General features: G+C 42.4%; 1 protein-coding gene across 1 annotated transcript in view; it reads left to right on the top strand.

Moving 5' to 3' along the window:
• Positions 1 to 15,076, top strand: part of LOC118787032 (WD repeat-containing protein 87-like) — a 30,499-nt gene that overhangs the window by 8,970 nt on the left and 6,453 nt on the right. The window contains exons 4-7 of the mRNA XM_036542432.1: positions 2,209 to 2,890; positions 3,041 to 3,167; positions 3,501 to 4,285; positions 4,323 to 4,494. Coding sequence (XP_036398325.1) covers positions 2,209 to 2,890; positions 3,041 to 3,167; positions 3,501 to 4,285; positions 4,323 to 4,494 — 1,766 coding nt within the window. The remainder of the gene's footprint in view (positions 1 to 2,208; positions 2,891 to 3,040; positions 3,168 to 3,500; positions 4,286 to 4,322; positions 4,495 to 15,076) is intronic.

The raw sequence follows: 15,076 nt of genomic DNA, 5'->3' as shown, positions 1-15,076 counted from the left end.
GATGTAACGGCTCAGGCAAGGACTCAGTCGCAGACCAAGAGAGCTTCAGGTTCCAGGCGGGTTTATTAATGACGACAGGCAAGTTGCGAAGCAAAAGCAGGCAGGGTCGAAAACCGGAAGGCAGTCCGTGGACAAAAGCAGGGTCGGTAACCGGAGCAGGCAGGGTCAGGAACCGGGCAGGCAAATGATCAGGCAACGGGACAAAACGGCAGGCAGAAAACGAAGACGAAGGGCAGGCAGAGTCAAACACAGAGAAATCAGAAATCCAGAAAAACTGCGGGAACAAAACAGGTATGAAAACGCTGAGACGAACTGGCAAACAAGACAGGAACAAGCAGGGTATAAATAGGGCTGGGCTGATGAGGAGATGGGATGCAGGTGGGCAGGCAGGCAGGTGAAGGTAATGGGGCAATCAGGTGGGCGGGGACCAGGCGGGGAGCGGGGCGGGGCAGGAACACAAGGAAAACAAATAGCACATGGACAGGGAAAAACAAAAACACCACAGCTAGGGGGGCGGAGCCCTGACAGTGGGCCTTTGACTCTATACCTGACCTCTCATTGAGGACGTTGTGATGGGGCATCTTATTGTGTAGTCTGACATTCCTATGAATACAGTTGCAATCTTTAGTGCTTCCTGATATTCAGTTTGTCTCTACATTTTCCAACAGTCACCAATGGCAGATGCACAGCTCCTGAACCAAGATAATCTGAAACTGAAAACAGGTAAGTGTTTCATGCCTTTATTTCTAGAACAAAACTCAGTACTTTCTCTAGGAAAGAAGCACGTTGACTGAGTTTGTTTTGAAATTCACAGCAGGGATGGCAGAACTAGGGCTGGGGCCACACCCCTGTTTCATTTACATCAGCAACTTTGTTCTTGTGGAGACATTAAAATAACGCACATTGGGGGATTTGTATGAAACAGCGTTATATCTGGATGCCAAAGTAATTATTTTTCACAACTTGAAAACTGAGTGATTCATGATATCAATTCCCTAGTGTTGCAGAGCAGAAAGTAGTAGCTTGTGAGTCGAGCATAAAGCCAATAGGCTAGCGGGTAACAGGGAAGTTTCTGCGGTGATATCACTCCCTGACACTTGGTTTAATTTCAGAGAATTGGTTTTAATTATTTTTTGTAATTTAACTAACGTCATTGCCTATGGACCAAGGGCCAATTTGTTTTCAGCTCAGCTGGTAATGATGTTAATTAGAATGAGTAGTTTGGTGAGAATAGAGGTTTGGATCTCACTTGTTGCAGAGCTCTTTTGCATTTGTTACGTAGTCTTACCACAAATGGTAGTGCCGTTGCCTAAACACACAAGATCTCAATGTTTCATCCAGTTGTATAGCAGTGTACAAATAGCACTGTCAACTTTGAAAGCTGTCAACACCTTTATCTGCCCACAACAGTAATGGAGTACAGAGACTTTTGGAATCAGTGCTTCAAGGTTTGAGATCCACTGCAGTAGCAATACTAGTGAATGTTGTTACTCATTTACAGATGTTTTATATAGTGTTATTTTGAATCAAAGTTACATTTTCTATTTAGTAACACAAATGTATTATTCATATTCATCAAATGAACAATTGTGTTTCACTCTCCACCTGCTTAGGACCAATGTAGGCACCTTGGTGATGTCCTGTTATGCATCACATTGATATGGAGACTAGGACTGTTTTTTGGAGGAGCTTTTTATATAAAAGAAAACATTTCTCTGAAACAAGGATTGTACAGTGCAAAGAAGCATTCCCTCCAAAAGGCCGAACTGCTGTGAATGCCACTAACACCTGTTTCCATTATTGCAGTGCGCAGGCCATATGGTATTCCTCTGAATGGTTCACGGAAACAAGGCTTTTCCTTCATTCCTGTCATACTGGGTGTCACTGCACTACTTATACTGGTCTGGTTTCATATTTTTACCCTGAAAGGTAAATATAATCTGATTACTTAATTTATTTGCTCCGCATGGAGGATGTATTTCTTCGACATTTAGGGGGCAGTGCTGGATAACTCAATGTTACAAGCAAGTGACAACTGGGAGAAGCTTTATTTAGTGTTGTATGTAAATACATACTATAGAATCTGGATCTATAGTGTCATTTCAAAAGAAAAGAGATGATTATTGTGTGCAGTCTTTAGACATCATAAATCTCAATTTGGTGATATAATGCCTAACACTGCATTATAATTGCTGCTTTATTCCACAGAGTCAGAAGTGAGATCTATGCCTCATAAGCTGAGGATTGTGCTGGTGGGTAAGACTGGAGCAGGGAAGAGCGCAACAGGAAACACCATCCTGGGGAGAGAGGTGTTTAAAGAGGAAATTTCCCCTTTGCCTGTAACCGTGAAGTGTGAGAAACATAGTGGAATAGTGGTAGGGAGAAATGTTACTGTGATTGACACCCCAGGGATCTTTGACACATCCATCTCCAATGAGCAAATCAAACAGGAAATGGCAGAGAGCAGCAACCACATATTCCTGCTAGTGATCCGACTGGGGACATTCACAGAGGAAGAGAGAAACACTCCAAAGTGGATCCAGGAGAATTTTGGAGAAGAAGCTTTACAGTACACTATTGTGCTGTTTACAGGGGGAGATAAGCTGAATAAACCAGTGAGGGAGTTTCTGAGACATAGCAATGAGCTTCAAGAGCTCATCAATAACGCAGGTGGTGGATATCATGTCTTTAATAACAAGGATAGGGACAACCACAATCAGGTCATACAACTAATTGACAAGATAGAGGCATTATTGTTTAAGACTGGAGAGTTTTATTATGTCAGTGTGATAAACCAGGAGATTCAGAGAAAGATAAGAGCAGAGGAGGAGAGAAAGATAATACAGTCAGAGAGAATAATACGAGAGGAGGAGGAGAGAAAAAGGGAGGAGTTAGAGACAAATATTAGAAAAATGGAGGAGAGAAAGAGGGAGGAGTTAGAGAAAATGATTAGAGAAGAAGAAGAGAGAAAGAGGGAGGAGTCAGAGAGAATGATCAGAGAAGAAGAGAGAAAGAGGGAGGAGTCAGAGAGAATGATCAGAGAAGAAGAGAGAAAGAGGGAGGAGGCCGAGACAGAGATCAGAGAGGAGGAGGAGAGAAAGAGGAAGGAGTCTGAGAGAGAGATCAGAGAGGAGGAGGAGAGAAAGAGGGAAGCAGTTCAGAAAATGGTCAGAGAGGAAGAGCAAAGAAAAAGGGACGAGTCTGAGAGAATAATTAGAGAAGAGGAAAAGAGAAAGTGGGAGGAGTCTGAAACCAAGTGTGCGAAGTCTGAGACAAAGATCACAGAACAGGAAGAGACACAGAATGAAGAATCTGAGAGAAATATCAGTGAAGGAGAGAGACACCGGAAGAAGATAAGCAACTTGGCTCAGACATGTGGCCGTAGGATAATAGTAGTAGTGGTAGTAGGGGTAATAATATTTGCAGTGAAAACAGAAGCTTCTTACAAAGTGATACAGACAAAGGAGGAGAAAAAGAGGAAGGAAGCTGAGAGAGAGATCAGAGAAGAGGAGAGAAGGAGGCAAGAGACTGGGAGAAAGATCAGAGAAGAAGAGGGGAGGAAGAGGCTGGAGACTGAGAGAAAAATCAGAGAGGAAGAGGAGAGAAAGAGGGAGGAGACTGAGGGAAAGATCAGAGAGCAAGAGGAGAGAGGGAGGCAGGAGGCTGAGAGAAAAATCAGAGAGGAAGAAAAGAGAAAGAGGCAGGAGACTGAGAGAAAGATCAGAGAGGAAGAGGAGAGAAAGAGGCTGGAGACTAAGAGAAAGATCAGTGAGGAAGAGGAAAGAGGGAGACTGGAGGCTGAGAGAGAGAGCAGAGAGGAAGAGGAGAGAAGGAAGCAGGAGACTGGAAGAGAGAGCAGAGAGGGAGAGGAGAGAATGAGTGAGGAGACTGAGGGAAAGATCAGAGAGGAAGAAGAGAGAAAGAGGCAGGAGACTGAGAAAAAAATCAGAGAGGAAGAGGAGAGAAAGAGGCTGGAGGCTGAGAGAAAGATCACAGAGGAAGAAGAGAGAAAGAGGCTGGAGGCTGAGAGAAAAATCAGAGAGGAAGAAGAGAGAAGGAGTGAGGAGGCTGAGAGAAAGATCAGAGAGGAAGAGGAGAGAAAGAGTGAGGAGACTGAGGGAAAGATCAGAGAGGAAGAAGAGAAAAAGAGGCAGGAGACTGAGGGAAAAATCAGTGAGGAAGAGGAGAGAAAGAGGCAGGAGACTGAGAGAAAGATCAGAGAAGAAGAACACAGAAAGAGGCGGGAGCATGAGAGAAAGATTAGAGAGGAACAGAGGAGAAGGAGGTAGGAGAGAAAGGGGATGCAGGCTCTGAGAGACCAGTGAAGAAGAGGAAGGAAAGACGCAGGAGGCTGAGAGAAATACCAGAGAGGAGGAGGAGAGAAAGAGGCAGGAGACTGACAGAAAAATCAGAGAGGAAGAACACAGAAAGAGGCAGGAGATTGAGAGAGAGATCAGAGAGGTGGAGGCGAGAAAGAGGCAGCAGGCTGAGAGAGTGATCAGAGACAGGAATGTGATAATGGGCAAGGGGACAATCGCTCAGCATAAGAGCTGCATACTTTATTCAACAATATGTCATGGGTGTAAATACAGTGGTATCTAAAATAGTAAACACTAAGTTAGAGGAGATGCAGAGGGTACAGAAATTCAGACAGAAGCAGGAGGGAGAGAGACAGAAGCAGGAAGAAGATCGAAAAAAAATGAAAAAAAGGTTTAATTTCATACAAATTAAACAAATAAATCACAGCATTCTTGCAGACACTGAATAAAATCATCAGCAAAATTGTTGTATTATGTTATTGCAAGGAAAATCTATAATGCACAGAATTTACATAGCATATGATCACATTACTTACTCTCATAAATACTTGGTAAATTATTTCTCTGTGGTTCAGTTTTACAGTTTTCATTTCATTGGTCTGTAAGTGCTGTGTGCATCCTGAAAATACTGTCCATCAAATTTACGGTTTTGGTCCATTCTGGAAATTCTATAAATAATTTGATTGGTAAAGCTCGGCTGTAATTTCTGCCATTGTTATTGTTTTTTTTTATCTATCTGTTATCCCATTTGTACCTTTGCACAATTAATTTCCACCTATAATTTGTTTTTATTTTTGTAGAAATACCAAGTTAAAAGTAGTTTTGAAACACCCTTCTCAGAGTGTTGGGGCAGCAGTGTAGCATAGTGGTAAGGAAGAGGGCTACTAACCTTTGTTCCTGGCGTGATTCCCCATGGGGGACCTGCTTCTGGCTTCTGTACCCTTGAGCAAGGTACTTACCCCAGAATTGGCTCAATAAATATCCAGCTGTGTAAATGGATAAAATTGTACCCTACATTTATATCAGTTGCTTTGGATAAGAGCATAAATGGCAATAATGTACTGAAAAGTCTCATCTGGGTTTTTACACACTAATGATGTCATGTCCTGTCTGAACAGGGTATATGTATTGTATACAGTAAAATAAATCACGGTCTGCATCTTTGCTTTTGATGAGCATTTATGCAAGTACTTCATTGTACGCAAAATGGGGTGTTACTGTGTGTGTGTGTGTGTGCGTGCGTAGATCAAATGCATGTATGAATTAATTGAAACACAATAGCTGTGATTATTATTGCTACTAATAATTGTTATTCTTAATTGTTAATGCTACACAAACATTAAAGACCTCTGTACAGAAATAAAAAGCAATTATTTCTTCAATTTCTTCAATTATTTCCCTTCTTATGAACCCAATACTGAACCCATCTGAAATTGTGTATTGAAACATGCTTCTGTAACAGTGCAAATCTTGGGTGTAATTGCATTGTTTTGTAAGTGGTTGATTATTTATATGGTAAAATACGAGGTAAAGATTGCACTGATCAAATCTGGAGTTGGAATTACAGTAAACTCTCTTTAACGTGAATAATTAGGTGATTGTTTGCAAAGCAAAATTGAATAATACAAAATAATAAAAAAAAAGTGTTGTCATGGATGGTCCAAGACAGATCTGTCACAGCCGTACACCTGAAATGCGGAACCAGGGAGAATTCCCCCAGGACCTGAGGATGCTGCAAGCTTACTGCCAACTGGGGACTCCGAATATACACAAGGGTCATTACATAAATTATTGGCCAGAGAGGATTTGCTATATTGCTATATAACTCCTTAAATAGGTTTTAAACTGATTGATAGTTATCTGCCAAATCAAAAGTCAAAGTCAAAGTCAACTTTATTGTCAATTCTCCAATATGCACAGGACATACGGAGGATTGAAATTACGTTTCTCTCAGGCCCACGGTGACAATACAACAGTTAGACGTAACACAGTGACACTGAGAGACAAGAACAAGAATTTTCACAGATATACAATAAACACAAATGGCTCAATAACACAGACATAAATAAAAATGTGTGACATTTGTGACAGAACAAGCTACAAATATTTACAGCAAGGGCATCAAGGCACATTGTAGGTAAATATTTGTAGCTTGTTCTGTCACTAATGTCACACATTTTTATTTGAATTTTATTTAAATGACTTTTGACTTGCTTATATTATTTTTCCTTCGTGACAACAGAATGTCAAGTTTAGATTTTGTGGGAAAATTACTGTGTTGCTGTAATATACTACATTGTACCTGGCCTCTAAAGCTAACTGAGGAATTGGCCTCGAAAATTAATATATTTATCTACAGCAAATACAGTATTTTCTGTAGTACAGCTACATAATTTTCTCTTCTCTGAATATATTTACCAAAAACAAGTTATACTGAATGCAAGGAAGTTAAACCAGTGAGGAACGCATATAACTTGGATAGTTTGCTAACTGTTAAAACACTTTTCTGTCCACACTCACACTGCTGCGCATTCCCATTGAAATTATGTATCATATTGTCATAAAGAAATTGTACCTTTTACATAACCATATCAACCTTAGATGAGCTTGCGGTCATTTTTGTTTTGTTAGATTTCTATTGGCTGACATGGTTATTGCTCAAAGCATATCAGGGAGGCTTCCTGACTGGTGAGTAAAATGAACAGACTGACACGTAAGAAAAAAAAAAATGCTATGACAGCTAACAAACATGACTCTCATGAGGCAAGAGTATTAGAAGTGTTAAGCGAGTGTACTCACTTTGGCTTTTAGGAAGTCCTCCATCCTTGATCCTTGATCCTCTGCTCATAGATAAGCTTCATTGTTGCTTCCTCAAGCTGTTGTGCTTCATGCTGAACCCGTCTGATGCTGCACAGAGAGCACAGGGTCTTTCACAGCACATCTGACTTTTCTCTATAAGCAAAATTAGTGTTAACCTTACGTAGAGATGTAGTTGCAGCTAAAAGTAGAATAACATCAAGATCCTAAAGCCATGTTCCTGTTATCTCGCTGAAAATGCCATGAGTGCAAAAAGCCTGCCTTTCCCTCAGTAGTTCACTGCTTCATGCTTACTTCTGTAGAGCGTCATCGTTCCCGTCACACAGCTTAGTAACCTTCTCCAGTTTCCCTTCAGTGGCCAACAGTTCTTTTTTAAAGGTCTCTCTCTCTCTCTCTCGTATTTGATGGAGTCCATACATCTCTTTGGCCACATTTGCATGTCTGGAGTTCCCTGATTGAATGTTAAAATAAATTGTTCCATGGAGGTATATTCGCTGTTTTAGCCAGGGATTTCAAAGCCGGCCACAAATCTGAATCTACCTCATACACAAAGGTGTAGTTTTATCATAGTGGTAGGCATTATTAACACTGACAATACTTACAAATGGGCCAAATGTCAGTTCCAGCTTCTCACTTTCAGCTCTCCATTCTCAGGAGATGACTGTCAGCTTCCTGAATTTTGTGTTCTTTTTCTTTGATCTAAAACAGACTAATATGGGCAGAATGATGCTGAAATGTGTTGCCAGAACCCTAACATATCTTAATAAATCTCATGACAGTTGAAAAATGTGACCCTTGTGAGGGAAGCGTACTTTATTAGTATCAGCTATGCTTCTTCACTTGTGCCTTGTAAGAATTTTGAGTTTGTTTTTCCTCCAGGTTCTGGATGGATTTTTTGTGGGTCTTCAGGTGGCTGGCTGTTTTTGCCTCCCTCTCATCCCATTCTGACCTCTCCTTTTCCATTTCTGTGACTGATAAGACCAGATTCGAACAGAAATAAAAACAAACTTTGTTAGAAATTCAAGGAAAGTTCGTGAGACGTTAAAGAGAAATCACTCATATGAATAACAAAATAGAGGTAACACAACTCAGTCTGGTTTTTTTTCTGAATTTGACCTGAATATAAAAGACAAGGGGAGCAGAGAAAAACATACCTCTATCTATTGAAGTACATGCAGAAGAATGATGTGCAGAGTAGATAGGACAGGGGCTTTATGGGAGAATAGGAGGGGAGAACTAGAAGAGTAATAATACATCAAGGCTTACAGTGAGCACTGTCTGCCAGATGAATACAGACACAGAGATGACTTCTGCTGCCATCATCAGGATATTAAAATGGAGCGTTTGGAGTGGCTGCCATTCCTCCAGCAGGCTGATCATGAACTGAACAAAAATCAGCCAAAACAGTTTGGATTAAAACACCTAATCCCTGGGGCTGTAATGGGCCAGTGAAGCCCATCTTAATAAATAAACATAGCCCTCATAAATCCATATTAATCACATTCTGCAGTCTACAACAGTAGCAGAGTATAGTGGAACATTAAATACTGAATGGTATTTCACCAGCTATGCCGAATGAAGTACATGTGACAAGAACGAATGTAAGTTACAGCTAAATCTACCTTCAGAAAAACAACAAAATACTGTCAAAACTTAAGATTTCTTGAGCCAGATGGAAGAGGCTTTTTACAGCACCGGGCAGGGCACGATCCTGTTGGTGTAAGGTGCATTATCTGAAACCAGAGAAAGCAGAGATACAGTTTTGGAACTGAACTGAGTTTTTCGAATTGTTATTAAAACATGACAAAATGTGCGCCCTACCAGTGAAGAATGTTCATATTAAAAGGAACAGTGGAAGCCAATCACCTGCAGGTGGACGTTCTGCCTCAAAGCAAACATCCCGCTTGTGTTTGTCTTCTGGGAGACGCATATTGAAGTGCAAACTGCCAGGGTTACTCGTCGTATCGGCATCAGTTGTTTCCTGAATTGAAAAAAAGATTTTTTTTTTTTTCAGTTGCACACTACTACCCCCTTAAACATTTATTCATTTGGCAGGCACTTTTATCCAAAGCGACTTACATAGGTTACAGTTCTTTACAATGTTATCCATTTATATAGCCAGATATTTACTAAGGCAGTTGTGGGTTAAGTACCTTGCCCAAGGGTACAGCAGCGTCCCAGCGGGGACTGAACCAGCAACTTTTCGGTTACAAGTCCTACTCCTTAACCACTACCGCCCGCATTGTACACTTGCACTGTACACATGCATTGTAACTTAAATTGCTTAAACGAAAAGGTACTTTATATGCAAAGCAATTTTGTAAAATACAGTGAAATATGATTGTGTGCGATTAAAAATAAAAAATCTTTCAATTCAGGAAAAACTGATGCTGGGAGACAAATATCCTGGCGCAAACTGTCAGGGCTACTCGTCTTATCAGCAATTGTATGGGTGAAATTGAGTCAGCACACTCATTAATACCTGAAATTCTGTGCTTTTCTGTGCTTGGGGAAACCGTTGAGGTGAAATCAGAGACGCACTTTTAAACAAACATCTCTTCGCTGTATGACAGACGTGGACAACAACCAATCTGTGGATATTTGTCAGTGCAGTCACCCTAAATCTGATCCATAGATGGCGCTGTTACGCTGCGCAATAACAGTTCCGAATACAGATTGGATTTAATAGCGCAAAATTCCTTTTGGAGGAGGGAGAGGCGCACACATTACACTGCCTATAGACATACAGCACACTGTTACACTGTGGACAAGAGTGTGTTACTGTGTGAATGAGGCCGATTAAATAAAATTTAGTGAAAGGGTATTCATTTTTTTTTTTAATGAAAAGGTAACTTTTATTAATTTGAAAAAAAAAGCAGAATTCTGTAGGTTAACTATATAAGGCTAGGTCATAAAACATAACAGGAACCATTACTGAAAATACAGATCAAGGAGCACTTTGACAAGTTGTGATATTCCTATTGTAAACAATCACAATCAGTACCATTCACAAGCAGAACACACACATGCACACACAAATGTGTATGCCCGCGTGTACACACACACACAATCATAGGCTCACATCTGCAGGCACACTTGTACACACACTTCCACCAGGGTTACAGGTTTTTTCTCCACAGAGGGGTCTGCTAATATGAATGCGGTTAAAGGTGCTGTAACTGTACCATCTCTAAGGATCCAGTTATCACGGTTACAGAGAGATGTTGTTCTTCAGTGTGTGGCTAAAGCAGAAAGTAATTATTTTTACAGTCCTCTTTGTATGGAGTCTACTGTGTATTAGCCTTTTCAGTTTCTGCTAAATAGTTTAGCTAAATAGTGCTAATAGTTGTTTTTTTTTTTTTTTTATTGGATGACTTGAGCCGTTGACTTGCTTTGCTATGGCTGTGCTTAGGTTATCATTTTCATTGTTTGGCCCACCACTAGGTGTCTCCCTATTGGCAGGGCTGCACAAGACCAATGCCAGAGCCTTCTGTTGTCACTGAGACAACTGCCCCGAGAGCACCACCTCGGCAAGTTTGAGTAAGTACTTCATGGAACAGGGCAGTACTGGATGTTACGGACAGAGCTGGACCTAATTAGGCCCCAGTGAAAAGTATTAGCGGGTGGAACTGGATGGTCCAACTCCTCACAAACTTCCAAGGTAGCCTTCTCCTTCACCATGTCCACAAACGGTCAAGGCTCTTTCCCACAATGCATCACTTTCACGTTTCTCTTCCGCACTGAGAGCTGCTTCCTTACCTTTATCAGCTTTTTAATTTATCGAATTTTTCTTGTCAAATAAGCTGGAGGGCCTTTTTGTCATGTGCCTCTTTTAAAAGAAATTCTATCCTGATATCAGGACTCTTAATCTCAGTTGTAGGCGTGCAGGTGAAAGCAACTGATGATAACATGAGTTTGCCTGTAAACTGAACTAACATTACTTCATTGAAAAACTGATAGGGCTTGCCAGGTATGGAACAACTAATAGTTTTCTCAGGTAAGAGTGGGCTGAACATACATAGAGAACATTGCTGAAAACAGAGAAACTATTTCATTCACTAGTCTTTGGCTGTTTTTTTTTTATTTTATTTTAACTGAAAATGAGCGTCATTTTTAGTCAATTGTGTTTTTTAAACTTTATACAAAATACACCATAATAATGTGCTTGCTCCCCTTTTTCTCCTTCTCAGCTGTTTCACACTCACTAACCCTCCCTCCTTCTCTCTCTCTGTTCCCTCTCTCTTTCCCTCCTTTCCTCACCCATGTAGTACCATTTCTTCACCACCAGGAGGAAGTTGTTAACCAATAAACCGATCAGTGGCTGTATCAGCACAGAAATCCTCATCTCTGTACCAGTATGTGACCTGGAGCCTCTTCTTCTGTGCAGGCACTGCCCTCCCTCTGTACACCTGTCCTGCCATAGACAGGGTCACATTACCCGCCCCTCCCCAGCCCTATCCACCTGTACATTCTGTCATGGATACCACCTGACTGCTCCCCTCCCTTTGGACTCTATTGTAGGTATCACTTCTCTCACCCCATCTTTAACCTCTGTTAAAGATACCACCTGTTCACCAAAACGTGGACCTCCGCTATAGATATCACCTCATTCACCACACCTCTGACATCCATCGTAGATATCAGCTCTGTACGCTCCTCTCAGTCTGGGCTCTGCTGTAGGTATCACCTCATTCACCACACCTCTGACCTCCATCGTAGATATCAGCTCTGTACGCTCCTCTCAGTCTGGACTCTGCTGTAGGTATCACCTCATTCACCACACCTCTGACCTCCATCGTAGATATCAGCTCTGTACGCTCCTCTCAGTCTGGACTCTGCTGTAGGTATCACCTCATTCACCACACCTCTGACCTCCATCGTAGATATCAGCTCTGTACGCTCCTCTCAGTCTGGACTCTGCTGTAGGTATCACCTCATTCACCACACCTCTGACCTCCATCGTAGATATCAGCTCTGTACGCTCCTCTCAGTCTGGTCTCTGCTGTAGGTATCACCTGTGCCACACAAAGACGGAGTGTCTTGTGTGAAACCTTTTAGGGATTCCTCTACCTTCGCAAGCACATTCCTTTTCCAAATCCCTCTCCATCTTTACCATTCTTCCCAGCTTCAAATGGGAAACAAGCCGGCAAGGAGGCATTCAATTCATGCTACATTTTGTATATATAAATGTGCTCCCCCCCCCCCCCCCACTTGGTATTGCTTACATCAGCCGGGCTCAGACAGAAGCATGATTGCGTTTGGGCAGCGGAGCGGTAAATAGCGGCTCATCCTCTGTGTGTGCGAGAGTGTGGGTGGCCTGCATTAAATCCTGCCGGTGCAATGGAGAACGGGAGACAGGGTCAGAGACAGAGTGCAGGCCCGCCTGGCCGCGCCGTCTCACCGGCCCATCCCCGGGACACTTGCGGATCTGCTTTGTGTGAGGCTGTGGTGATGGATGTGGGGTGCTGTGCGTTCGCTGTAAAAGCTCCAATAAATCTGTGCTGCGGCGTGATGGGGAGCTGATTCTGTGTGTGTGTGTGTGTGTGTGTGTGTGTGTGTGTGTGTGTGTGTGTGTGTGTGTGTGTGTGTATGTGTGTGTGAGTGTGTGTGTGTGTGTGTGTGTGTGTGTGTGTGAGTGTGTGTGTGTGTGTGTGTGTGTGTGTGTGTGTGTGTGTGTGAGTGTGCGCGACTGCATACATTGTGTGTGTGTGTGTGTGAGTGTGCGCGACTGCATACATTGTGTGTGTGCCTGTATGTGTGTGGTTGTGTTTGTGTGCATGCCCGTATGTGTATGTGTGTGTGTGTGTGTGTGTGTGTGTGTGTGTGTGTGTGTTTGTGCATGCCTGTGTCTGCATGATATGTGTGTGCATACCTTTATGTGTTTGTGTGTGTGTGCTAGTTTATGTGTATGTGTGTGTGTATGTGTGTGTGTATGTGTGTGTGTATGTGTGAGTGTGTGTGTGTGTGTGTGTGTGTGTGTGTGTGTGTGTGTGTGTGTGTGTGTGTGCCTGTCTGCATATATGTGGTGTGTATGAGGTGTGTGTCCGTATATGCATTTGTGTTGATGTGGCTGCACGCATGGTGTGTGTCTGCATGCATGCCTGTGTGTTTGTGTATGACACCGAGACAGACAGAGAGTGTGCCTGTGTGTGGAGATGTACGTAACAGTACTGACGTCGCAGTAAGGACACGTGCCGCAGACTGTACCCATTGCTGCAAACAAACCACAGTCAAAACCGAGCTAAAAACCACAGCTGAAACGTACAACAGAATTAGAGTTCAGTTATTCCATGCCCAGTTCAGCTCAGGCTTGGGTCAGTCCGGTCAGATTCCATTTTCAGTTCCAGACATGCAGAACCACTCATCACATTTCCATTTTCTCATGACTTTTTTTATTATAAAACGTGTCACTACGCACACTTGGCCTGGCCCTGCCCCTTAGTAGCTTTCCTGACCCCCCCTCCTGTTGAAATCTCCTAAAACTGAGAGAGGCTTTGTGGCTCCTCTTTTGCAATCTGCAATTGTCCTGAAAAAGAGTAAGTGAGCTTTTGGCTTTCAATCTGCAGACGGCGTGCTCTGCGTCTGTCTTTAGGGGCAGGGGCAGGTGGCTCGCAGTAGGGTGCAGAGGTCAAGCAACTGGACTACAGTAGGTTGTTGGTTCAAAACCTATGACGGATGATCAGCTCTGAGCTGCTCCCTGAATTCACCCTGGGTTCCCACCAAGGGTCTGCAGCCATTGGATCCATCCTCCCCTCTCCCCCTCTTGCCTTCTGGTGGACACACTCAATCCTGCAGAGTGGCTTCATTGGACTCTTGTCATCACAGCCCCGTCATTACTTTTTTGCTTGGCAGACACCCTTATTTAGAGGAACTTATGCCATTTAGGTGACATCCATTTATGGAGATGGATATTTACTAAAGCAAGTCAAGTTGAGTACCTTGGCTTAAGGGTACAATAACACCCCCATTGGGAATAAAACTGGTTATAAAATTTCCTATAATCCACTACTGCCCATAAAATTTGGCATTTCAATGACCTCAAAAGGTCTCAAAGCCTGAACCTTCTGTTCCTCAGTCAGGCAGCATGGCTGTTAGGCCACCTAGTCACTTCTTCTTTCGGTCACTTCACTATTACTCCTTTCTGTAGTGCAAGGCGAAGATTTGACTCGGAGCTGAGTGTGTGCCATCATCGTGAAAAACACCCTGGTCACCAGGAAGGTCAAAATTTAGAGGCCACTCTTCCATCTGTAATGTGGTTTGAAGAAAACATCCTCTTTTAAACAATGACTGTGTGCCCGATGTACACTGTCTGGTCTCTCTCTCTCTCTCTCCCTCACTCTCTCTCTCCCCCATCATAGCTACCCCTTCCCTGTCCACAGATGCAAGGTTCTGTCGTCTCCCTGGTGAGCTATAACACGTCCCTCTCCACTACTGTCAACTTTACTCTCAAAGGAATGCACTTTCACAAGACATTCGAGAGGTGGGCCATAAATAAAAATGCTCTAAATTAATGTGTTTATAAGATGAGTATGTACAGACATATACAGTATATATAATCAGATACATTATACAGGTATTTGATCCCTTTGATTACAGCACTGATACTGGCGTACCTGTGCCAGCTTTAACTATTTATGATCCCAAATCTGTTATTTTACAAAAAAAAAAACACTTAAAGAGCAGAAGACTTTAAGAGCAATCTATCGCTTTCCGGATCTCTAAAGGAGTTTTTCTGCAGCTTTTGAGGGTTATTTATGTTTTACTGCTAAAGCTTTTTGGTTTTTTCTACATGCCAAATTTCCATAATGTTCAGAGGAACACAGACAGGGTTTTTCCACACTAATGTTTCCTTTGAAAGCAAAGCCCCCTCTTTAGCTTTTTTTTTTTCCCCAACAGGAGCGCCTTTCTCTCCTTCCCGCCGCACGGCTCAGCGTTGCGTT

The sequence above is a fragment of the Megalops cyprinoides genome, chromosome 1 (genome assembly GCF_013368585.1).
Source record: "Megalops cyprinoides isolate fMegCyp1 chromosome 1, fMegCyp1.pri, whole genome shotgun sequence".
NCBI lineage: Eukaryota > Metazoa > Chordata > Actinopteri > Elopiformes > Megalopidae > Megalops > Megalops cyprinoides.
The sequence above is the reverse complement of the archived record's forward strand: the minus strand, read 5'-3'. Positions and strand labels throughout refer to the sequence as shown.